The sequence below is a fragment of the Choloepus didactylus genome, chromosome 8, assembly GCF_015220235.1.
Source record: "Choloepus didactylus isolate mChoDid1 chromosome 8, mChoDid1.pri, whole genome shotgun sequence".
Lineage (NCBI taxonomy): Eukaryota > Metazoa > Chordata > Mammalia > Pilosa > Megalonychidae > Choloepus > Choloepus didactylus.
Genome location: NC_051314.1, coordinates 50,106,046 through 50,131,024, shown reverse-complemented (window position 1 = coordinate 50,131,024; position 24,979 = coordinate 50,106,046). Strand labels below are relative to the sequence as shown.

At 33.4% G+C, this 24,979-nt stretch overlaps 1 protein-coding gene across 3 annotated transcripts in view; it reads left to right on the top strand.

The window, feature by feature from the left end:
- Nucleotides 1-6,095: 6,095 nt before the first annotated feature.
- PTPRQ (protein tyrosine phosphatase receptor type Q) overlaps nucleotides 6,096-24,979 on the top strand; it is a 217,499-nt gene continuing 198,615 nt past the window's right edge. For 2 of the 3 annotated variants that reach the window (XM_037845989.1, XM_037845991.1), the window contains exons 1-6: nucleotides 9,968-10,047; nucleotides 10,378-10,489; nucleotides 11,167-11,393; nucleotides 15,236-15,305; nucleotides 20,253-20,452; nucleotides 23,541-23,790. In XM_037845989.1, the coding sequence (XP_037701917.1) occupies nucleotides 9,991-10,047; nucleotides 10,378-10,489; nucleotides 11,167-11,393; nucleotides 15,236-15,305; nucleotides 20,253-20,452; nucleotides 23,541-23,790 (916 nt within the window). In that variant the 5' untranslated portion in view covers nucleotides 9,968-9,990. Of the gene's footprint in view, nucleotides 6,145-9,967; nucleotides 10,048-10,377; nucleotides 10,490-11,166; nucleotides 11,394-15,235; nucleotides 15,306-20,252; nucleotides 20,453-23,540; nucleotides 23,791-24,979 lie in introns of those variants that run through there. The other variant, XM_037845990.1, reaches the window with a different exon arrangement.

The following is a 24,979-nucleotide window of genomic DNA, read 5'->3' as shown; positions in this document are numbered from 1 at the left end:
GAATATTTTTATAATTGTACTATTAACTATAGTCCATTGTTTACAATAGGATTCTCTGTGTTATACAGTCCTGTGTTTTTTCTTTTAATTTTTATTCTAGTAACATACATACAACCTAAGATTTTCCCCTTTTAACCACTTTCTCATATATAATTCAGTGCTGTTACCTTCACAATGTTGTGCTACCTTCACCACCATTCAGTACAAAGACTTTACAGTCAACCCAAACGAAATTCTGTGCAATTTAAGCATTAGCTCCCCATTCCCTACCCCCAACCCAGCCCCTGGTAACCTGTATTTTAGATTCTGACTCTATGGATTTGCTTACTTTATTTGTTTTATATCAGTGAGATCATACAATATTTGTCCTCTTGTGTCTGGCTTATTTTACTCAACGTGGTATCTTCAAGGTTCATTCATGTTGTCATATGAATCAGAACTTCATTCCTTTTTATGGCTGAATAATGTTCCATTGTATGAATATACCACATTTTGTTTATCCATTCATCAGTAGATGGATAATTGCGTTTCTTCCAACCTTTAGCAATTGTGAATAATGCTGCTATGAACATCGGTGTGCAAAAATCTGTTCAAGTCCCTACTTTCAACTCTTTTGAATATATACCTAGTAGTGGGATTGCTGGGTCATATGATAATTCTATACTTAGCTTTCTGAGGAACTGCCAAACTGTCTTCCTCAGTGGCTACACCATTTTACATATCCACCAGCAATGAATGAGTGTTCCTATTTCTCCATAGCTTCTCCAACACTTGTAATTTTTTGTTTTTTAATAGTAGCCATTCTAGTGGGTGTGAAATGGTATCTCATTGGGGTTTTGATTTGCATTTCCATAATAGCTACTTATGTTGAGTATCTTTTCATATGCCTTTTAGCCATTTGTGTATACTCTTAGGAGAAATTAGTATTTAAGTCTTTTACCCATTTTTGAATTAGGTTTTTTGTCTTTTTGTTGTTAAATTGAAGTATTTCTTCATATTTTCTGGATATTATACCTTTATTGGATATGTGGTTTCCAAATATGTTCTCCCATTAAGTATGTTGTCTTTTCACTTTCATGTCACTAAATCCTTTTCAAACTGTGAAAAACAAATTTATTTTTCTTTCTCTAGATATCCTATCATACACTATCTAAAAAGGAAAAGCTACTTCAAGTATTTGTTTTTGGCAACAAGGCCAAAATAAAAGATTTGACTCCAGGTGTGGACTATATGTTTCAAGTGAAGACACTTAGAGGCAAAGATTACAGTGTATCAGTAATGGAAAAAGTGACTACAAGTAAGGAAATATCATTAAAAAATGCTTTGTAGTTTTATAAATCTTGAAAGTATTTTGAATCAACATAATTAAAACTATTTTAAACACAAAGCCTCATAATTAAAGGAAAATGATAAGAATATAATTAAAAGAACTCAAAAAATATGTGAGCATTTTTTAAAGGCTTTGTATGTCTAAATGTGTTGGGAAGTACACATTTAAAAAAAAATTCTGAAGCCAACATGTATGCATATATAAATGTCAGAATACTTTTTATAAGTAAGATATATGAAATATATAATACATATCAATATAAATATATATTATATGTCATAATGACAAAGACAATTCATTTTCTACTGAGCCTAGAGGCTTTATAAACAGAACCTTTTTATAGTCTCTTCTCTGATGCTTGTAAATCAGTTTTATAATGTGTTGGAGTGGAGTGGAGCAAGAGAAGTTGTTAGTAATTGTTGTGAAAATTTGTGAGATCTATGGGATTCCTCTCAGTTTGAAGAGAACCTATGGTGTAATGTAAGGATAGTATTAACTCCATCAATAAGTGGATGAAAAATGCAGGGAAATAGGAATGCTGAGAACTTTGTTGTAACCACAAGGGCCCCAGAAAGTAACCTTACTCCTGGTCTTTTCTCTCTCTTGAATTTATTTTTTGGATCTACCTTCATTTAGCATCTAGTTATCTATCAGGTGGTGCCCAGCCAAACCTGTGATTATACTGTATAAAGATACTCTGGTTCCAAACACTCAGAAGGCACAAGTCTAAAGGAATGACTTTATTTGGGGTGATTTATGATTGATTAAGGGGAGGACTTTGTGGGGTACGGAAGATGTTATGGTGCCACTTAAAACCCACACATGATGTCCTATTCCTCTATTTTCAGAGCTGAGCATGTAGAACATTATACATCAGTAAATTCAAGGATTATTACATTGGTGTTAAATTTATGTTATTCATGTTTTACTTTATTTTCACACATATATATGTGCTGTTTTTATTTGCATATAATTTATCTTTTCAATAGAACCATCCAGGATATGTGGCTTAACCTTAAAAGCTGTGAATACCTCTTCTGCAACTTTAATGTGGAATCCGACAGAAACCAACTTCACTCATTACAAAATTTATATATCAAACAGAACATTTACAAAAGAATATCTTCTTTTGGGAATGATGACTGAGCACACAATTACAGATATGACTCCTGGTGGAATATATAATATCACAGTACATAGAGTGAGAGGCAATGTTGAAGGATCTGGCACGTTTATCAGAGTTGTTGCAGGTATGCAAATGCTTCTTGATGTTTTAAAATTGACATTTATATTGCATACAGTACTGTCCAAGATACAATTTCAATGAATCTTAGAGTCCATAGAATATTTGAGAGGATAAAAATATTCATCTTAATGGGATATTCTGAGGACTATTGTGATAATGTATATAAAATACAAATTAGGTAGAACTGTACCTGGCTAATAGTCAGTGCTCAATAAATGTAGCTAATACTATATTCAGTTTCACATCAAATTACGTGTCCAGTTAGTGGAAAATTAAATGGAAGGTTTTCTGATCATCCATTCTCCAAAAAACTATGTTCAATACACTGGGGCTATACACATGGAAAACTGTAGGGAATCCAGAGAGTAATAAAGAATATAAGCATGGAAATGCATTTAGTATAAATAAAAGCAGTTGGTGGAGCAGTGTTCAAGCTTGCTGTGGCAGCACAAAAGAAGAAATTTAACTCTGTGGTGTGATAGAGAAGGCTCTCTGGGACTGATAATATCTTAAACAGGAGTAGGAGTTTCCTAATCAGACTAGAGGTCATGTAAGGTATGGAAAAAGGATCATGGAAAGAAGGAACCACCTATGTAACATTGTGAAGTTACGGTGACTAAGTATGATGTATTTGTGGAACTACAAGCAATTCAGTATTGTAAGATTTTTTGTTTTGTTTTGTTTTTTTAATATCGGAAAAGAATAAAATTCTATTCTGTGTAATGCAAAGCATAATTTTTAAATCCAGATGAAGCTGAGAGGCATTTAAACATGATCACAACATGATTGCCAATAATTTAAATATGATTGCAACAATAACACATGAGAATTACTCTTAAGTGATCTGTAAGACCATGGATTCTACAGATGACCAAAGCAGACATATGATGATAAATCAGTCTATAGCTGTGTTCTATGTGGTTGTTACACCCTATATTAGTTTTTTATTGCCGCTGTAAAAAATTACCATAAACTTGTTGGCTTAAAATAATGCAAATTTATTATCTCACAGTAATAAATCCAACATGGATCTCACAGGGCTAAATTCAAGGTGTTGGCAGTACTGTGTTCCTTTCTGGAGGCTATAAGGGAGAATCCATTTACTTGCTTGCCTCAGTTGATGGCAGAATTCACTTCCTTGTGTTTGTAGGACTGAGGTCACCATTTCCTTACTGGTATCAGCAGAGGGCTGTTCCCAGCTTCTAAAGGCTGCTTCATTCCTTGGCCTGTGATCCTCTTTGTCCAGCTTTAAAGCCAGCAAAGGCAGGTTGAGTCCCACTCACCCTTCTAATCTCTCTTGCCTTTTTTCCTGTCACAACTCTGACACTTTTGCCTTCCTCTTCCACTTTTAAAGGCCCATGTGATTAAAGAAGGCTCACTTGGATAACCCAGAATAATCTTCCTATTTTAAAATTCATAACCTTAATTCAACCTGCAGTGTCCCCTTTGCCATGCAATGTAGCATACTCACAAGTTCTAGGGTATGTCCAGATATGTGGACGTCTTTGGAGGGCCCTTATCCTGCCCAACACACACTATTATTCTTCTAAGTGTGATATGCATATCTTAATGGGAAAAAATGCATTTAGAGTTCATATGCCTGCTTTAATCCTGCACTTGATACTTATTAACTGAATCCTATTGGGTAAGTTACCTAATATCTTTGGGCATCAAGTTTCTGAGAAATTTAGATTAGATGATTTCTGAGAGTCCTTTGAGGTCTTAAAGATTGTATTGTACTTTGTAGTTATGTATAGACACTATATATCTTTTCTGTTTTTTAAAAAAACACCTATCTTTAATAATATGAACGTCTTTTTCTTCGCGTTGTTATGATAATTAAAGTACACAAACACATTAAAATTGCACCCACTCTACAAGTTTTAGTCCCTGGGAAGGTTTCTAAACCTCAGCACTACTGACATTTTGGGCCACGTGATTCTCTGTTGTAGATGGCTGTTCTCTGCCTGTAGGATATTTAGCAGCATCCCTGGCTTCTATTCACTAAATGCCAGTACCATTTCCCAGTTGTGACAATCATTTTCCCCAGAAATTGCCAAATGTCCTCTAGGAGGCAAAAATCACCAGTGGTTCTTACTAAACACTGGTCTGTGTAGATGGATACAAAGATCAAATAGACCACTGAGAAAAGACTGAGAAAAAATATGACAAATAAAATGATTTGCTTATGCACAGGTACAGACTATAGAGTAGTCAGTATGAGTGACCAGATTTGCTCATTTAGACAGAATTGGGTGGGGGGAAAGTAACCATGGTAATGTCAATATCAGGAAAGTTTCATAGAAGATATGGAATAGCAGTGGTTATTTTAATTAAAGAAAAGAGAGTTTTATGAAATAGTAGGAACCTACTATTCTATGTTTAATTGATTTAGGTGAAGGTTTTAAGAGAATTGGTAGGTAAATAAAGTCACTGTGGGAGTTGAGCAGAGAATTGGCAAATGAATATGATAAAAGGAAGTGGGAAAACATGCTGACATGATGGTTTTACTAACTGATGACTGGGGTTTATAAAGAAAGATAATAAAAATAACAATAGCTATTAAGCTATGTAAATAGCTTACATTGACTAAGCTCGTGCTATGTACCACGTGGTCTTCTAGACACTTTACACGTCTTAACTTTTATTCTTGAATTTTATTCTCATGATACATGAGGTAGCAATATTACTACCCCTACATAGAGGAGGTCAGTAATGTACAGAGAGGTTAAATATTTTGTGTAAGTTTTATTTATGTGGTAGAGCTGGATTTGCACCTCAGTAGTCTATCTCCAGAGCCTGTGCCCAGTTCCTCTACTAGAAACTGACTTTTTTTAGATCCTTGTGGCACCCAATATAATGATGACTTCTTAGAGTACGTTTCGTTTATTTATAATTTATACCTATCCTATTTAGAAAAGGCAAATGAGGAAGCTATAGGCACTTGATAAGTATATGTTGCCTTGACATAGGACATATTTAGATAAACTCATGCTTAAATTCGGGTTACTTCAAATCATAATCTTAGACTTGACAGGAAAATTATAGATTATCTGTTTAGTGCTAGAATCCCTGCTAACATGTTAATTCATTCATTCATTCAGGTTTTTTTTTTTTTTAATCAATTGTTATTTGTAGGCCACTTTGTGAGGGTTAGAATTGCACACAGTTATTGTAGTCATTGAAGCTTGAGCTCTGAGGACAGTGCATCTCTGTTCACATCCCGGCTCTACCCCCCATTAGCTATGAGGCCTTGGTGAGATTACTGAAAGTCCTTGTTCCTCTTTTTTATCATTTTTAAATGGAAATACTAGTAACCAAATTGTGGAATTGTTGTGAATGATACATAAATTAATACTTGAAAGTGCTTAGCAAGTGAATAGTATATCATAAACTTGCCAAGAGTTAGTTCTCATTATTTTGTATCTTATGTTTGAGTGTCTCATTTTCAGATATACCAAATATTATGTCCAACCTCTGATATAATCACAGAAAGATTTACATGAAATATTCGAAGCTTAGCAGATACAACGTTGACACACAGGAGATATAAATAAAATTAAGAATGGTAATGAAACTTTTTTTTTAAGTCTTAGCATTTAATTTTAAAATATCTGTCCATCGTAGGTTTCTGTTTTCTTGATACTGTTTTGATAGATATGTGCCACTTATTTGGGGATATTCTGAGGCATGTGACATTTTTGTCTAGCTTTATATATAACCTTTTGAGAGTCAGAATGTTCTTCCATTTTGGATCTCTTCTTATTCTCATTCTCAAAAAATAATGTAATGTAGTTTGTATCAGAATTCTGTTTTTGAGGTCCTCCCAACTCTTTTGAGCTATTTTCTTTAAATACACTAACCATGGGATCATATTTTTGTTTTTTTTTTCTTTCAGCTTCTCAAAATACAATTTATGTAAGCTAAGTGAAATGCCAAGGAAAAAAGTTAGGAAATGCTCTAGATCTGCACTGTCTAGTATATAGCAACCAGCAACATTTTGCTATTGGGACTTGAAATGTGGCTGGTCTAAATTAAGATATGCTAAAAGCATAAATTTCACACCAGATTTCAAAGATATAGTGTGAAAAAAATATGAACTACTTAAATAACATTTTTCTATTGATTACATGTTGAATAATAAGGTTTTTATATATTGGTTAAATAAGATAGATATTAAAATTAATTTCAATTATTTCCTTTTTTTACTTTTTAAAATCTGATTATTAGAAAATTTAAAGTTACATATGTGGCTCACATTATATTTCTGTTGGACACCAATATTTTAAGAAATCACAAGTACGTTTTTATATTTAAGGCTCTGAGAAATCTTGCACAAAAGCTGTTTAACTTAAAAAAAATTGACAAAGTGGTTTGATCAGAAAACATCTATTAAATGTTCAAGATTTAGGGTTCTAAGATTAGCTTTTGGGAAATTCAGGTCTTGAGTAAACATCTAACTAAGACTTTTGTTAGTCCTACTGAAATTGAAGTACTGTGATATTTTTTCTCTTATAACTCCAGAAATTTCCTCTTCAGATCTGATTTTTATTGGTTGATAAGAATTAGGTTGAGATTAGTATTTTTGTCTTATATTTCCCTAACTTCTGAGAGGTTAAACTCCATGGAGTGTAAATCATATGTCTATCATGGACTCTGTTTTTAGCCAGTTGAGTCTCCCAGCTCATGTCCAGAAAGCTGCACTTTTCTGTAAGGATCTAAGCATCATTCATCTCCACCACCTTCATCTGAGGCCAAGTTTCCCTCCTCTCTGCCCAGACTCCCACCGTATCCTACCAAAGAACCTTCCCACTGACATTATTATCTCCCTTCAATTCATTTACCATATTCCAGAATGATCATTTAAAACAAAAATCCAAGTCAGACTTCTTTCCTGCTTAAAATACTTCCATGGCTTCCCACTGCATTTAGGAGAAAAAGAATCTACAATCTTTATTTTGGCTTTTGTGATCATCAGACTATTCTCCCTCTTTTTCATTGGACCCTGGAAACTCATTTTGGCTTTTCTCACATCCTCCAGATTATTTCCATTTCCAAAACTTTCATCCACTCTGCTTTGAAAGATCTTGACCAAATAAATTCTCCTGAAGCTGCTTTCTGTTCATCCTTTCATGTCTTTCCTTACCCATCATTTTCTCACAGAGACTTTCCTCTTGATCAAATTGGCAAATTTTCAGACAAATACATTCTTCTGCCTCTTGGTGAGACATACTCCTCCCCACCCCACCAGCTGAGAGTCCTTCAGTGTGTGATCCCAAACCACAGTCCAGGAAACCACATCCCACATTAACCACTGATTTGGTTACCAGCCCTTCATTTCTCACATCTTCCTTTTTCTTCCAAACTCTCACCCCAGGTCTTTGTAGATTTTAGTCATTTCCCAGGATTTCCTGGTTAATCTTATCAATCGTCACATAAATCAGCCCATGTGAATAGTTGTTGGTTGGGCTGATGAGTCATAGTAGACTTTTGTCTATTTTAACATGGGCTGGTGAGGAGAATCAAACTCTTTTCTCTCAAGCTTGAGAATGCAGAGCACATAGATATTTGTATAGAATAATCCAGGAAAAATGCTAGCAGCTACATACAATAATTCCACCCTTCTTAACCTGGGTATTTCTTTTATCTTTTACTTTGGGTTTACAATATTTGTAAAGAGTTATAAACAAACTTCAGTGTTTGCTACATGGACAATTTGGTAGTGATGCCAGGGAAATGTTTGTATTTAGAGGATGTTTGGGTGGAAACTGATCAAAGGATACCAGGTTAGAGTACTGAATAAAAGGTTGCATATTATAAACAATAAAGAACACTCTCAAAGGAGGTAAAGAAAAAACAGTTTGAATACCCGCTCCCAACAAATACTAAGAAATAGACCTGTTACAAGATTTCTATTTATGCACTACACTCTATTAATTTTGTTAGGAAATGTATTTTTTGTTTTTTACTATATCCTCTTTCAAATCATCCCTGGTAATGAGGTTTTAAAATGTTAAAGAGAGTTCAGTGATTAATGCCAGACTCTTTTCGTTTGGGAATAGTGTTAGATTATTGTAAAAGGTATGTTGTTCCCTGCTTGGCTCTGCAGTCTCTCCCCCTGCTCATATATTCTTTGTCTGGAATCTGCAATGAAGATAAGGACGAGTAAAAATCTGGCTTATTGGCCACCAATCAGAAGAACTTTATGTGGAAAACTCCCTTCCCGGAGGTACAGGCAACATAAACAAAACCTTAGAAAAGCAAAAAACCTTAGAAAAGGTAGAAAAATGGTTGTGATGGCCGGGACAATCAGTGCTTCTTTTAAATCAATCATATTTCATTTCCAATATACAAACTTATCTTTTTTACTAGAGAAACATCTAGCCAACTATTTTTTCAGGAATGTTTACCCTTTAGATAATTTGACAGATTTTGGTTACACTTTTTGTTTTAATTATCTTCTTCTGTTTGGCGAATGTCTGAATAATAAGATAAATCGTTTGTACTTTGTTTTCAAAAAAATTACTTTTTCAGTAAGAAGCTTTCAAAAAAAAAAAAACAACTAGTCGACCAACAGATTTTTGCAGATAAGAAATATCCTAGAAACAGATACATAAATTGATATATTATTTCTGATAATCATACTTAAAAACTCGGCATTGTTAAAGACATATATGGTTAACACCTGCATGTAGTTAGAGATCATTTAAGGGACTCAATGCTTTCTAACAATGAGGTTATTTTGTAACCTAACCGTTAGAGTATTGGTTTTCATTTTCTCTTTGAAACTTTAGAAGAATAATTATATTTTAAACCTCTATTTTCCAATATCAGAACCGGAAAAACCTGAGAAACTTAAAGCCTTCAATATTTCCGCACATTTCTTTTCTCTGCATTGGAGCCTGTCCTCTGGTCATGTGGAAAGGTATCATGTAGATCTTGTTCCTGACAGTGGCTTTGTTACTATCAAAGATCTTGGAGGTGGAGAGTATCAGGTATAGTTTTCATTATATCATACTTTCCAAGCCAGCTTGTTAGTTATATTTGGTCCTAAGAGGAAATTTCTTTATGAAATTCATCCACCATGAAAACATACTCCTTTAAGTTTTTTTTAAAGCACAAGATGAAGGCAAAAACATTGGTGCCAAATTGATGAGTGTAGGTTTCAGCCATCATTGGACTGTTACCTTAGCAACGTCTATGCCTTTTTTTTTTTTTTTTTAAATCTACCCTGAACCTACAGCCAGCCATCCAAGGGTTCATGAATAGTTTAACAAAGAAAGGGCAGAGCTATTGAGTAATCCAGGCTCATTAATTGTGAACTTGCCAGGAGGATCTGTCTTTAAATCATTAATGCAGGCAACATTTCTCTCCAGAGCCATCAACGTGATTCTACTGCCTGAAAAATGTAATAATGATGGATTTTCTTATCATTTTTCTTTTACTTTTTATTGGAACTTCAGAGACACAGGTATTTCAAATACTCTCTTAAAAGTAAGGGATTAGCAATGGGCTGTAGACTTCTTAAGACTCAGCTGTTTCTTAGACAATGAACTAGGCTCATTAGAAATATTAATTTAGTCATTGATAAAGCTGTTTTGTAATTTTTTATTACATAAAATTTGTTAGTTATATGATATAATATATTTATATTTTACAATAATATGGATTTTATTATATTTTAAACAGTTCAGAGCTATATGATTGTTACTTAACCTTTTAATAGTGATAGATTGATCATTTTAGCCCTTTTGCTATCTAGAAAGAGTTTTAACACACCTGATTATTTTTGGTGTTCTAGGTTGATATTTCCAATGCTATTCCTGGCACTAGGTACAATGTAACCATTTCTTCTGTTTCTGCTACAACGTACAGTTTACCTGTTAGTAGAGCAGTGACAACAAATACAACAAGTAAGTATGCTTTAAATTATTTTAAAAAATGAAGTATTTTGAGTCAGAATAAAGCTATTGGATGGAAATACTTGTTGGCAATATGTGCATTATATGCATGGGAAACAGTTTAGTAATTGAAGCAGAATGGAAACTTAAGAAAGTGATCTGTTCAGAACCTCTGCTCTACTTGTTCTTTAGCTTCCTTTATTTTGGAAGAGTAAAGATAATTACTCTATACCTGTTTGTGAAATGGATCAGAGAGTCCATTAATGTTAGTATTTATATAATATTATATAATACAGACTTATGAAAATATTAAGCTTGCTACACTTGCTTAGGAAGAATTACTCAATTCATAAGGCTGTTTCTTATTTTCTTAGCTTTTGTGTGTAAGCCTGGCATGAAATGAGTTTCTTTTAAAAAAATTATTTGGCATCAAAAGTTTATTTGGTATGTAGTATTTCATAGCATTCCATTTTTTACATTCTTACAAAAGAATGTTTCTGGTATTCCCCAAAATATTTACTCTTTTTGTTTTTTTAGTAGCAGAAATCCAGGGAGGATAAACTCACAATAAGAGATCTATAGAGTTTGGGAATTTCAAAAGTCTACATTTGAAAATACTTTTCTTGCATATAATTGTGAAAGTACAACAATCTTTTTTACCTTTCTACAAAGGAATTTTGTTTTTATAGAACCAGGGCCTCCAGTCTTCCTAGCAGGGGAAAGAGTCGGATCTGCTGGGATTCTTCTCTCTTGGAATACACCACCTAACCCAAATGGAAGGATTATATCTTACATTGTTAAATATAAGGAAGTTTGCCCATGGATGCAAACAGTGTATACACAAGTTAGAGCAAAGCCAGACAGTCTGGAAGTTCTTCTTACCAATCTTAATCCTGGAACGACGTATGAAATCAAGGTAACTATTTCGTAAATAATTACATAGTATGGAAATATTTCATCCATTTTCAAAGTAAAGGTGCTTTTCATACCTGGTCAAGCCTTTACAGCTGAATGCAGAAAGTGACAAATGATTTTCTGAGTCACGGCCTTAACTCCTACCTGGACTCATAAAAATGATCAAATGTAATCTCTTCTCATTGCAATTTTTATGTTTATATAATTTATTTTAGAAAGCTTTAGCTTAGTGACTTTTTAAATGTCTTTAGGCTTTATAAGTGAAAGTATTCCACTTTTTGATTAATCTTGCAGTTAGCCTTGTTATTTTTCTTTTAACCCTGTTGCATTTGCAAACCTATTACTGGAATTTTGGATGTTGGTTTGAAAGTTTCTAAAGAATCAGTTTCTGTAAGAATCATGAATTCAATTCAACCAATATTATTGAGCACTTACTGTACTTTTTTGTTTACAATTTTTTTTAGTCCTTCACAAAATATTAAATAGGCAAAATATCAAGATATCATGTTTGAAAATTAAGTGAAGAAAAGCCCATCTAAAAACTCCTTAATCAATTAGGCCATATGAAAATATATACAATTAAGATATAATTATGATATTTCTAGGGAGTGATAAGGAATTTAGATTTATTTCTGGCCTCTACCTCTTTCAACATAATATCAATGTGTTCTTTGAACCTTGAATATACAGAGTATAGAGAAGAAAATCTGTAATATCAGTGTACCTGTGTTCATACAAACCTGGGATGGCTTTCTACCGTAGAAATGGTGACAAAGAAAGACTTTCTAGGGAGATTTTTGTTATGGGAAATACAACTATTTGCTGAATCAAAGAACATGAGCTGAACCAGGGAGCATATGCCAATAGTACAGATCCTCCAAATGAGGAAAGAAAATACAACTTTTACTTAGGCGAAGGTCAAGATCAAAGATCTGTGATGGCCATTTCATTGTAGAAACATGGGTTAAAGAGTAGGCAACCTTTCTCTAACTTTGCCTTATCTAAAAAGTCTTAAGTGTAAATATTTTATATCATATGCACATAATCAAATTTATTTATAGGATAAAATAGGCTATAAGAGGGTAATAAGTAAAAATTACATTTTAATGTGATTTAAGAAGCTATTGCTGATAGAAAGGTGGCTTAGCCAACCTGGTTCTGCTTATATCTATCTTTATGGAGTTTATTTTTTTCATTTGAATTCTCTTATTTCAGGCCTATTGGGAAGTCCCTATTCTCCTTTTTCATCCCACAGCTTATAAATCATTGTTGTGACCTTTACTCTGTTCAAATAAATGTTAGACCACATAGAATTCCAAAGGGTTTTTGGTGTGTGGCATTTGATATCTTCAGTATAAGTAACACTGGAGGGGAAATCCTGTTATGTACTTTACATGTGTTATTTCACTTAGTCCCCCAAACAATCCTATGATATAGATACATTATTCCCATTTTAAAGACAAAGAAAATGCGATTCAGCACAGTTAGGTAAATTACCCAAATCTCAGTTAAATTGCTAAATTGCAATTTAAACTCAGTTTGTCTGATTCCAGTCATGGCACTTGCAAGAGCTTAAGATTCTTGACTGTGACTTATAGTGCTAAGGTCTAAGTGTGCCTTAACGTTTTCACCAGTAGGTCATCACCAAATGCTTTTATCACTCTGGGTGGAGATGTTCTCCAAGTTTCCTCCAGAGCTAAAATTCTAGATTTTATGAATACAGATTTATTGAACACAATCTTTGGCTATCTTTGGCATAGTACCACTGTATCAGCAAAGTTGGAATAAGGAAAATGTCGGAGAGTACCTGGGACAAGAACATTATGAGAAGGTGATAAAGCCTAAAAATATACAGGATGTTATTAGAAGGTTGGATTAGTGTAGGGTGGTGTAGACTTTCAACTGTGTTAGGTATTTTTAAGTAAAATAAGTCTTAGGTAGTAAGACTGGCTATTGTTTGATAAGAAGGTGAATTATAAAGAGAACTGACAAAGGCAGTCTCTCAGTGAGTAACTTAATTTTGTAGTAATGTCAGGGATAAGATAACCTTGTCTATTTTGTTCAGAAACTCTCCAGAGTCCTAAAATATCCATTTGCTTTTCCCAGAAAGTCTTCCATCCAAAACGAGACCCCTTTCAGCAAGATGACTTGAAGGTTTTATTTGTTTACATGCCTGTGTCTTTTGTCAGACTATGATCCTCAGACATAGATGCTCAAATACCCAGAACTTTCACATGGTCTGTAACACAAGAGATTTTGCAAATATGTGTTTGCTAGATGAATTAACTATATTAGGTAGTATGTCCAGAGGTTTTCCACTCTGTCAAGTGATGGCAACCTTTGCGTGTTTCTCCTAATTGTGACCATATTGGATTTTCCTCTTATTTTTGCCTTTTCCCTTCTCTCTGTGTGCAAGGAAAAGAATCCAGCCCAAAGGAAAGGATCCCTTTATATTCGTTTAGGGTGATAAGGGTTCTATATCAGCAATCTTAATTTCTGAGAAAGAGATGCTAAATAGAAAGAGACAAAGGAAGAAGTTACATATTCACATTCTTCCATTTATTTGAGTGTGAAAAAATTCGTGTTAAGAATACTAGACATTTTTTTAAATGGAGGGGAGGGTTAGGGGAATGACATAAAAAATGGGAAACCTGTAGAAATCTGACTGGGACCTAGAAATACTTGGTACTTTACTACAGCTATTCAATGATAGGACTAGAAATAGAGCCTTTATCTCATGATTGCACATTTTAGTACTTTCATTTTCAGTAAGTTAATTTCTAAAGAGAAAAATTTGCTTTTTTGTCTTCATAGGTAAGGACTTCCATGCTCCTGAAACAGTTGTACACATTTTACCTTCCATTACTCCATTGCTGGACATTGAGACAGTATTGGGAATTTTTTCCCCTATTCTCAAGAACAACAGTCTAACACGAGATACAGTCAGGGCATTGCATTTCACTTAAATTTACCAAAACATAGTTTGCACATTTGTGACCTCTGTGTTCATCTTCCACACTGCCCTTTTCTCTCCTCTTAAAGCTAGGTCATCTCAGTCTGAATTAGGAAATCAGAGCCCAATTCCCACTTTTTCTCATTTATAACACTTCCTTTGCCTGTTTCAGTAGTTTGACTAGACTATTCTAGTAAAAAAAAGAATTTTTGCATTTTTAAAATTCCAGAATACTTAGTTTAAATTATTAATTAGACCTACCTAATGTTTTAAAATAGTTTTCTCAAATATTTATTTGCCTGATTAAATTGTAAACTCTGAAGACAAACATTTGTATGGTCTCCTGTATTTATTGCAGAAATAATTATAATGTCTTACACATATGGATATAGTAGGAAGAGATTGATTTTTGGAAATAATCCCAACGTCAACTGAATTCTGTTTCTACTTCTTATTTTTACGTCATCTTGAGCAAGTTCATAACCTCTCTCAACTGATCTCTTATCTGTAAGGTGTTGATAATAATACCTCATTTATTGGTTATAGGCATAAAATGAGATGCGTTAATGTCCCCAGTAGATTGCCTGGTACACAGAAGTTGCCAAGTTAATAGTTATTGTTATTATTATAATTATTAATAGACTATAAATACCTGATTATTAATTTCTCCATTAGGAATCTGGGGAAATCTGTTGAATCAAACTGTGCTGCAAATATATCCTTAGGGAAAACGGAAATGTGTATCTCCATTTTACCTTGGGAGTATTTTAGGCATTAGTGGAAAAAGTAGCCTTAGTATACACCTTACAAACAAGTCAAGTTTTATTATTTCAGATTCTGTGTATTTAGAGAGTACAGTGCTTGAATTTAACCGTTTTTGCTTATTCTAGGTTGCTGCTGAAAACAGTGCTGGCATTGGAATGTTTAGTGAGCCATTTCTCTTCCAAACTGCAGAAAGTGGTAATTTTCCTAAATCATTTATTCTAAATTAACTTAGTCATGAGTTTTTCTTAGATAAAATAGATGGGTATACAAACAAAATTTAATATTAAAATGCATAAAATTCCTTTCCTCTTCAATGACATGGCCACTCAATTACTTGTAGCATCTTCTTGGATAGTCAATTTATTCATTAAAATATTTATTTTTTCTGTCTATGAATGTGTTGTTACATTAGAAAACAATAATGAAAGTAACACAGTGAAAATTATTCATGGCCCTATTATGTAAAAAATCCTGTTACCATTTGGAACCATTTCTGCCTGTATGTCTATTTGACTACATATTAACGCAGATAAGCTTATACCAGGTACACAAGTTTATATCCTGCCTTTTCATTTCATGCCTTAACTTTAAATCAGAAGCATTTTATGACATTGGCCTTTTGGAAAAATGGTTTTTAATGGGTCATTGTGTTATTCTGTAACATATAGTCATCCTAAAGCAATTTAAGGCACTTCCATTCTTCCAGTGAGTAAGAAGAAAAAGCTTGATGTCATCCTAGATTCCTGTCTCTCACAGGCCACATCCCTCCATCATTATCATCAAAATATGTCCCAAATCTCACCACTTCTTATGACTCCTATTACTAAACACCCTATCTAAGCTCTCTTAGTTTCCTAGAGCTGCCTTAACAAAGTATCACAAATGGGGTGTCTCATGGTTCTGAAGGCTAGAAGTCTGAAACCAAGGTGTCAGCAGTGCCATGCTTCCTCTGAAAGCTGTAGGAGGAAATCCTTCCTTTTCTCTTCTAGCATCTGCTGGTTGCTGTAATCCTTGGTGCTTGGCTGCAGCTCCAGCACTTCAGTCTCTGCCTCTGCTGTCACATGGCCTTCTTCTTTCTGTGTTTATCTCTCTCCTTCCCTTCTAATAGGACACTAGTCATATTGGATTAAGGTCCAGCCTACTCCAGTAAGAATTTGTGTTAACTGTAATTCCATCTCTGATGACCCTATTTCCAAATAAGGCCACATTCATAGGTACCAGGAGTTAGGACTTTGACATATCTTTTTGGGGAACATAATTCAACCCATAATATAGCCCTTACCATTTTTTGCCTGAACTACTGAAAAAGTCTCCTTGCTGGATTCCCTATTTGCCACTTGCCTTCCTACAGTGTACGTTCCCCGCAAGAGCTACATCATCCTCTGAAACATAAGTCAGACTGTGTCACTTCCCCATTCCTTTCAGGGCCTTTGCACTTGCTATTTCCCCTGCCTGGAATGATCTTTCACTAAATAACCATAGAACTCTCTCCCCCACTTAATTCAGGGCTTACATGCTTCCTTTCCTGACAGCACCATCTAAAATATCCCCTACCTCCTCCTGACACTCTGTATTTTCAACTCAGTTATTTTCTTCATTGGATTTATCACCAACCTGACATATTACACAGTTACTTGCTTATTTTTTATTGTATATATTAGCCTACTAGAATATAAGCTTCATGATAAATGCTCTCAAATGAAGGTGTTTTTACCTGTTTAATAATTGTGCTGTTTATTTATAATAGCAAAAAATTAGAACCAACAAATAGAAAATGGTTATATAAATAGTGGAATTTCATTCAACAACAAATATTTACCGTAGAGCTTATATTCCAGTGGTATAAGATAAACTGATAGGTGAGTTAATAAGTAATATTTCAGGTTGGTGATAAGTGCTATGGAAACAATTTCTATAATTTTTTTCAAATTTAAATAGTGTATGTATAAAGATAAAAATCTTCTGTTGGTCTACTTCCAAAGGGATAAATTGAAACGGACCCTGTATATTTACAGAGGATGATGAAATGCTCAGTGTTTGAAAAATAGCATATAGCTTTATGTACCAGCTAGTAGATGGGACCTCATGAGAGAAGCTTGCAAATAAATGCTTTATTTATTCCATAGAAGAAAGAAAGAGAAAATACTATGTTTAAGAATCTGGAGTTTATCTAAAAACAGAAGTGAGTGATACATGAGGTCTACTTACTCTTGTGGATTTTAAATATATTGACTTTTAAATTATTAAAACAACTAATAATCAAATGGGGAAATTATCTTTTTAAAATTAAATATTTAGTAGGATATAAAAGAAAAAAGGATTACTTATGTTAAGTTTCAAGTTTTAGGGAAAAATATTTTTGATGATATAGCAAATAGTTTTGATTTGTTTTAATCTTGATTTTGATTCAGCTTCTGATAAAGCATGGTACATGCAGATTCTATTTTCAATTTGACAGTTTTTTGAACTTTATGTATTTAATATTTCTGCTAACTGGCATACTTTCTAGAGTTTATTAACTCTCTTGGCAAATGATGATTGGGAGAAATGAGGAAAACTCTAGGATGTAGTAAAAATAATACTGGAGCTTCACTTTATTACTGACTTGATGTGTGTTCTTGCACAAGTTGCATAATCCTTCTTGTCCTGTCTTTCTATATTTTTGTTGTTGTTGGGTTTTTTTTTTCCCCATAAATTTAAAGAGGTTCAATTAGAGAAGCAATTCCTAATCTTTTTTTTTCCCACCAAAGGCATGGTTTTTTCATTTATGCTCCATAAAAGGCAAGTTTAAGAGAGATTTCTGTGGAATAAATGGGCTGCATTTAGTATTACTAAATCAGAAGTAATTTGTTTTCATATGAATAAAAATACTCCTAAGAAGAGTATACAAGATAATCAGTGACACCATCAGTGATACCATACTGTTTATATTACCCATAAGCCCCCAAATTTCAACATTTTAACTTTCCATGCCGCGTTGTTATAGGTAAATGTAGAATTTATTTTAGCCTTTAATTTATTAGCTATACCACTTGAACTTTCATTTCTAACATTATGGATCCCTGGAAATGCAGAAAAATAATTTTGAAAATATCTGTTTTAGATATATAAAGTTCTTTCTGGCTTAAGTATGTATTCTTTGTATATTGTATACTTTGTATACTGTACACTTTGAAAAGTTGTAGGTCCTTTCACATACTTATGTATTTATGTATATCACTGGTCTAGACACACCTTCAAAGTGTGTGCTAAGACACCTGCCTGAAAGATTAAATGAATTTATAAAAACAGAACTTTTTGCTACTTCAGTATTGAATCTTTACTTGGATCAAGAAGGATAAATTCACTCAAAAAAAAAAATCAAGAGCCAAAGAGATTCTGGTGTAAAAAAGTCCAGAAGTAGAAACTAGAATATTTAGGACAATGAAAGAACTGCCAATTACTGAAAAGAGCTAGACTTAGTCTTCAAACACAATGGAGTCAGACAAGGAAAAAAAGACATGGACTTTTACTGAGTCCAAAAATAATTCAAAATGAGTTAATAAAAATATTCCATTTTTCAGTAAATGTTTTTAACAGATTTAATTGATTTCCATCTATCTAATGTTTATGGTCTACATTTAATTGTTTGAAAACTTGCTTTGGAATTTAATAAATGTTTAATTACCTTATAAATTCCAAATTTCTCTGCACTTGACCATTGTTAAGGCCCATTTGGAAATGTGTCAGCTTATATATAATTTTTATATGTATTTAAATGTTTTGCATAATTTTATATGTATGGTACATAAATTTGATATTCCAGGCATTCTTATAAAAATTTGTATAGCATACCCAAATATGAAATTTAAAAGGATGAATAAGGTTCATGATATAAGTTTTGTTTCTTATAATTCCATGCCATCATATATTTAATAAACATTTTCCTTTTTTTATAGTGTATCTATTCATAAGAAATTCAAGTATTAAATATATAGTATTAGAGAATAATCATGTTGACATTATCTTTCTTAAACTTTAATTAATTCCATTGTTTTTTGCAGAAAAAATATTTTCCTTCCATTATTTCATACATTATTAATAATTAATCATTCCCAATAATTATTTAATTTTTATTTTTGCCCTCAAATGTACAAACCCTGAAGTTTCTTTCTTACAGCTGTCTAAATAACATCACTGACACATAACCCTCCTTCTCAGGACCTAACTTTCTTATATAATTTACATGACTTTTACTTAATAAATCATATTTTGGCATTTTCCATACAATGTGCACCTAAAGTCTAGTTGCTTGGCATCTTAATACTAGGAACCTTTATCGTGAATTACATTGCCTTATTGTAAACATTTTGTTTTGCTTTCCTTTGATTTATTTCAACAGTGAGCTCATATTTTCCTGTATTCGGGAAGATTTTGACTATTTATGCAAACTTTGTCAGTTACCCTGAAACTTTGTTACCCTGAAATTAATAGACATACTTTTCCTTCATTCTAGCTCCATGTTGGTCTCATTCCATCTAAAGGAATATTCAAGTGACTTTTTTTAGGGTATTGATTGATTGATAGCAAAATATCATAAAAATCTGAAGAAAGTTGATTGTGAGGGTGTATAAAACTCAAAAATGCAGCAACTACAGCCTGTTGGGTGGGTGCCCACTTGATACTAGGCAAAACGTATTTACAAACATTCCAGAGATGTGCTTTTTGGTGCACATGATTTGGTAATTGTTTTAATTTTCTACTTTGTTCATTATCTGAGATTTTAATCTACAGAATTCCAAAATATATCCAGAAATAAGAAATTTATTATTCAGACATCTGTTTAGTCACAACAACTAATGATTGAATATTTTTTCATAATTATTTGAAACTTTTCATCAATGCATGTATTTACCCAATAATCCTGAGATAAAGCCGATTTCCCTCTTAAACTCCTATGGCCTAGATTTCAAGTTTTTGTTTTGGTCAAAAGAATTAAAAGTGTCTATACAAAGACACTTCAAAGTAGATTTTATCCAAATATTGTATATCTGATTTCAAATAACATGCAAAATTTAACATTCCCAAATTATATAAATGCCATTCTAAGTTTTAAGTTTTATAATGGTGTTTTCCACCTCTCAATCCCTTTTACTGCTGCAGCTCCAGGAAAAGTAGCAAATCTCACAGTTGAGGCCTTCAATTACTCAGCAGTAAACCTGATTTGGTATTTACCTCGACAACCAAATGGCAAAATTACTGGCTTCAAGATAAGTGTCAAGCATGCCAGAAGTGGGACAGTAGTGAAAGATGTCTCAATCAGAGTAGAGGACATTTTGACCGGGAAATTGCCGGAATGTAATGTAAGTATCATGAGACATTTTCTAAGCCTTAGAGATTTTAGGTAAATTTGTATCTTGAAGTTGCTAGCATCTAGGGGCCATACATGTTACCAAATTTCTTACTAGCTATTCAGGTACTTATATTATTGGGTTATAGTATCATGGTATAATAAATGGCTTTAGTCAAGGTGGAATCAAAGGGTGGGGGTTGGGAATTCAAGAGTGAGTGATCAAAATCACAATGGAGTTTCTGGAAAAGCTTTATGAAAGAAATAGCATGTGCAGTAGGCCTTGAAGGAAAGAGGAAAGGAAGGATAGATAGGGATTTTGTGAGGGGGACCTTCAGATGGAGGGTACTCTATAAAGACCAAAGGTGGAAAAGCCTAGAATATAATTGGAGAAAAGATAATCCATCCATGTGACAGAAGGGGAGTGTTCCAGTTTGCTAATGCTGCTATTACACAAAATACCAGAAATGGATTGGCTTTTATAAAGGGGGTTTATTTGGTACAAAGTTACAGTCTTAAGGCCATAAAATGTCCAAGGTAAGTTATCAACAATTTGGTACCTTCACTGGAGGAAGGCATGTGGCTGGCATCTGCTTGCTCCCAGGTTGCATTCAAAATGGTGCTCTCCAAAATGTCTGTATCAGCTTCCAATGGCCATCTTCAAAATATCTGTCTTTCAGCTTCAGCTACTCTCTCAGCTTCTGTGCGTTCTTCAAAGTGTCCCTCTTGGCTGTAGCAAGCTCGCTTCTTCTGTCTGAGCTTTTATAGGGCTCCAGTGAACTAATCAAGGCCCATGCTGAATGGGTGGGGCCATGCTTCCATGGAAATTATCTAATCAGAGTTATCACCTACAGTTGGGTGGGTCACATCTCCATGGAAACACTCAATCAAAGAATTGCAATCTAATCAACACCAATACGTTCGCCCACATAAGAATGCATCAAAGATGATGGTGTTTGGGGGGACAGAATACATTCAAACTGGCACACAAAGCTTACATAAATACACACGTGCAACATGTGCATACAACTTTATATTTATATGGGATTGCCTCCTGTTGCATTAATTTTTTAGATATGTAAATTTAGAATTATTTGCTGTATGTTTAAATGTATTTAAAATCAACTAACACTCTGAATATGGCTGATAAAATTGTTATATATATTGTTCTTATCATTTATTTCAACAATATTGTCTATAATGGCTGGTTCTATGGACTCAAGATTTTAGTTATCCTCCAACTGCCTGCTTCTTCCATCTGTGTAGGATTGATACTATTGACTATATGTTTTATACACTTTGCAGATATATCTTCAACTTTGGACTTTGTACAAAATAATTAAATAAGACAGCACAAGCATTTCATATACTGTAAAGTTCCTCTTAGGAAGTAAAGGAAATCTGGCTATGAGTCATCCAATTACTCACAACAGTAAAACAATAGACAAATAACTTTCAATATATTCTAGATAGATGAAAGTGATAGATATTTTTAAAAGTCATCACCTTCTGTTAAAGAAATGAGATTTTTAAATTTAAAATGATTCATCATTTATGGGTTTTATTAAGAAGATATCAATTTTAATGAGGTAATTTATATAAAATAACTATACATGAGGAAGAAATAAATATCTCATATGCTTCTGCCTTCTCTTCAAATTTTCCAGTTGAATGTCTATTAACATTCACAGGGACTAGTTTGGTGGAATGACACAACTGTCTGTCTGTTAACAGTATTTCCTCCTCCTCCTCTTCTATTTCTTGACCTATTCTCACACATTAGGCACTGTACGATGGGATTTACCTGACTGTTCTGGTTTGCTAATGCTGCCATTATGCAAAATACCAGAAATGAACTGGCTTTTATAAAGGGGGCTTATTTGGTTACAAAGTTACAGTCTGAAGGCCTTGAAAATGTCCAAATGAAGGCATCAACACAAGTATGGAAGGAAGGCCAATGGCATCCAGAAAACCTCTGTTAGCTGGGAAGGCATGTGGCTGGTGTCTGCTTTCAATGGCTGTCTTCAAAATGTCTCTCTAAGTTGCAGCTCCTCTCTCAGTTCCTGTGCATTCTTCAAAGTGTCCCTCTTGGCTGTAGCAAGCTTGCTCCTTCTGTCTGAGCTTTTATAGGGCTCCAGTGAACTAATCAAGGCCCACACTGAATGAGCAGAGCCACACCTCCATGGAAATTATCCATTCAGTGTTATCACCTACAGTTGGGTGGGTTTCATCTCCATGGAAACATTCAATCAAAGAATTACAATCTAATCAACACTAATACAACTGCCCACACAAGATTGCATCAAAGATAATGGTGTTTTGGGGGACATAATACATTCAAACTGGCACAGGGAGCATACGTGTAGAAAAAATATTCAAGACTAAGTTTGCAAAGATAAATTGTTTTGGTTGTGCATATCCATGGTGAAGGACTTGTTACTCCAGTCGTTAATGGAAAACTGCTGGAAGTACTCCAATAGTGCTTTTTCAAAAGCCATTTTGATGATCTTTGTGGTATAATTGATAAAGAAACAATCAAAGTTAGTTGTAAGTGCTTTAATTTATAGATGTCTCAAAGTCCTCTTTTTCAAATAGGATATATTTGTTTTACACACACACAAATACACATTGTACTTAATACATGTGCTATTGGGTTTATCTTTTGAGTACTTATGAGAAAAAAATAAAATAGTAAGAAAATGAGATATGCTTGACATTTCACAAATGTGAGATATTGCAGCTCTTTGGTTCTTACTCTTTTAAGATGAACATTTTAAATTCTTACTTTAATGATTTTTCTGTATTTTTACCTTTATCCTATGCCATTTGAAATCCTTTTCATAAGATTGAGGTATAAAGAATACAGTAAACATATCCTTCCTGAACTGTTGAAATAAGTGGGTACAATTAAGATCTAGCAGAATGGTCCATGATTTGAATGGATAAATTTGTTAAAATTGTATAGCAATAAAGTAAAAATGGCATGTAAGGAATAATATTTATAATATAAGGAAAAATAAATGAATTATACTTCTCATGTTCACCAAAAGATATGACAACATTTTTCCATTAATTTATCTTGTTCCTTTTTTTTTCACTAGGAGAATACTGAATCATTTTTATGGAGTACAACCAGTCCTTCATCAACCCTTGGTAGAATTACGTCTCCATCACGTACCACTTACTCGTTGAGCACGCTGGCACACAGTAAGATAAGCTCTGTGTGGAAAGAGCCTATCAGTTTTGTAGTGACACGTTTGAGACCTTATACAACGTATCTATTTGAAGTTTCGGCTGTTACAACTGAAGCAGGTTATATTGATAGTACAATCGTCAGAACACCAGAATCAGGTATGAGTTCAATTTGGTAGGAAAGAAGTTAAATTATTTACAGAATAACTGTTCAGTTTGTTTTCTTCATATAGATCTTTTTTTAACATTCCTTCTTTTTCAAGAACTCTGTTTTTGCTTTGTTTTGTTTTGCTAATTACAGATAATGGGCGTCTCACCTGGGGCATCTTCAAATTGCTACACTCTTACTAAAATAAGCATCTGAAAAGAGGGGGGATTTGAAAGAAAGGATTTTTGATCTGATAACCATGATCCTAGAATCAGCTTTAATCATTCTGTGATCTCAGCAGTTTCTTTTATGATCATCTGTGCCCTCCTACATCTTCCCTAATTATCTATACCCTTCTCTTACTGATATTCCTATTACCAAGTATGAACGTAACACCTGCAATACTAGATCTATTATGTGATTGACATTTCAGTTATCAGATATAAACAATACTTAAAAATTTTCCTACCTATATCTCCTTTGCACTGTAGTTTCCTCATCTGAGAAATAGAGATAGTAATTGTACTTCTCATGGGGATTTTAGGATTAAATTAGTATAATTAGCTAGTATTATCATTATTACTAAATTATAAACACACATATGTCTAGGTGTGGGAATTAATGTATTTCATTATGTGCTATGTCAGTATACATCCAAATTTTATACATATATATATTAGATATTCATTTGTGAATGATAGCTTTTGATTTTACTGGAAATTATAAGTGAGAGGTTAATTTCACTAAACTACTGTTCATTTTTCCTAATGACATAGCTGTAAGCTATTACTATATGACATTACCTATATGTTTGATATTTGTTTTGTTTTATTTAAATAGCCATCTTTGAATCATACCCTTTCCTTCCTCTATACTTACTTCTTATGCAATAGATAAAGAAATAATTTCATGTTATACAAAGTCAAATTCAGTAGAGAAGAAATTTTTTTTAAAAAATGGAATTGCTTCATTTCAATTAGAAGAAAAATTAAAATATAGAAACACATCCATAAAAGTAGTCTTTAAAAAATGTCTATTATTTTATATGCTACTAAAGTCACATTAGAAACTTTTAACTGTAGGTTACAAGTTTCTTCTCAGAAAGAAATACAAATAATGATACAAAATGTAAAGGACGCTGCCAGTAGATATACTGAGGGTTGTTTTAAATCCCTGACCCTTCCACCTATGCCTAACAGA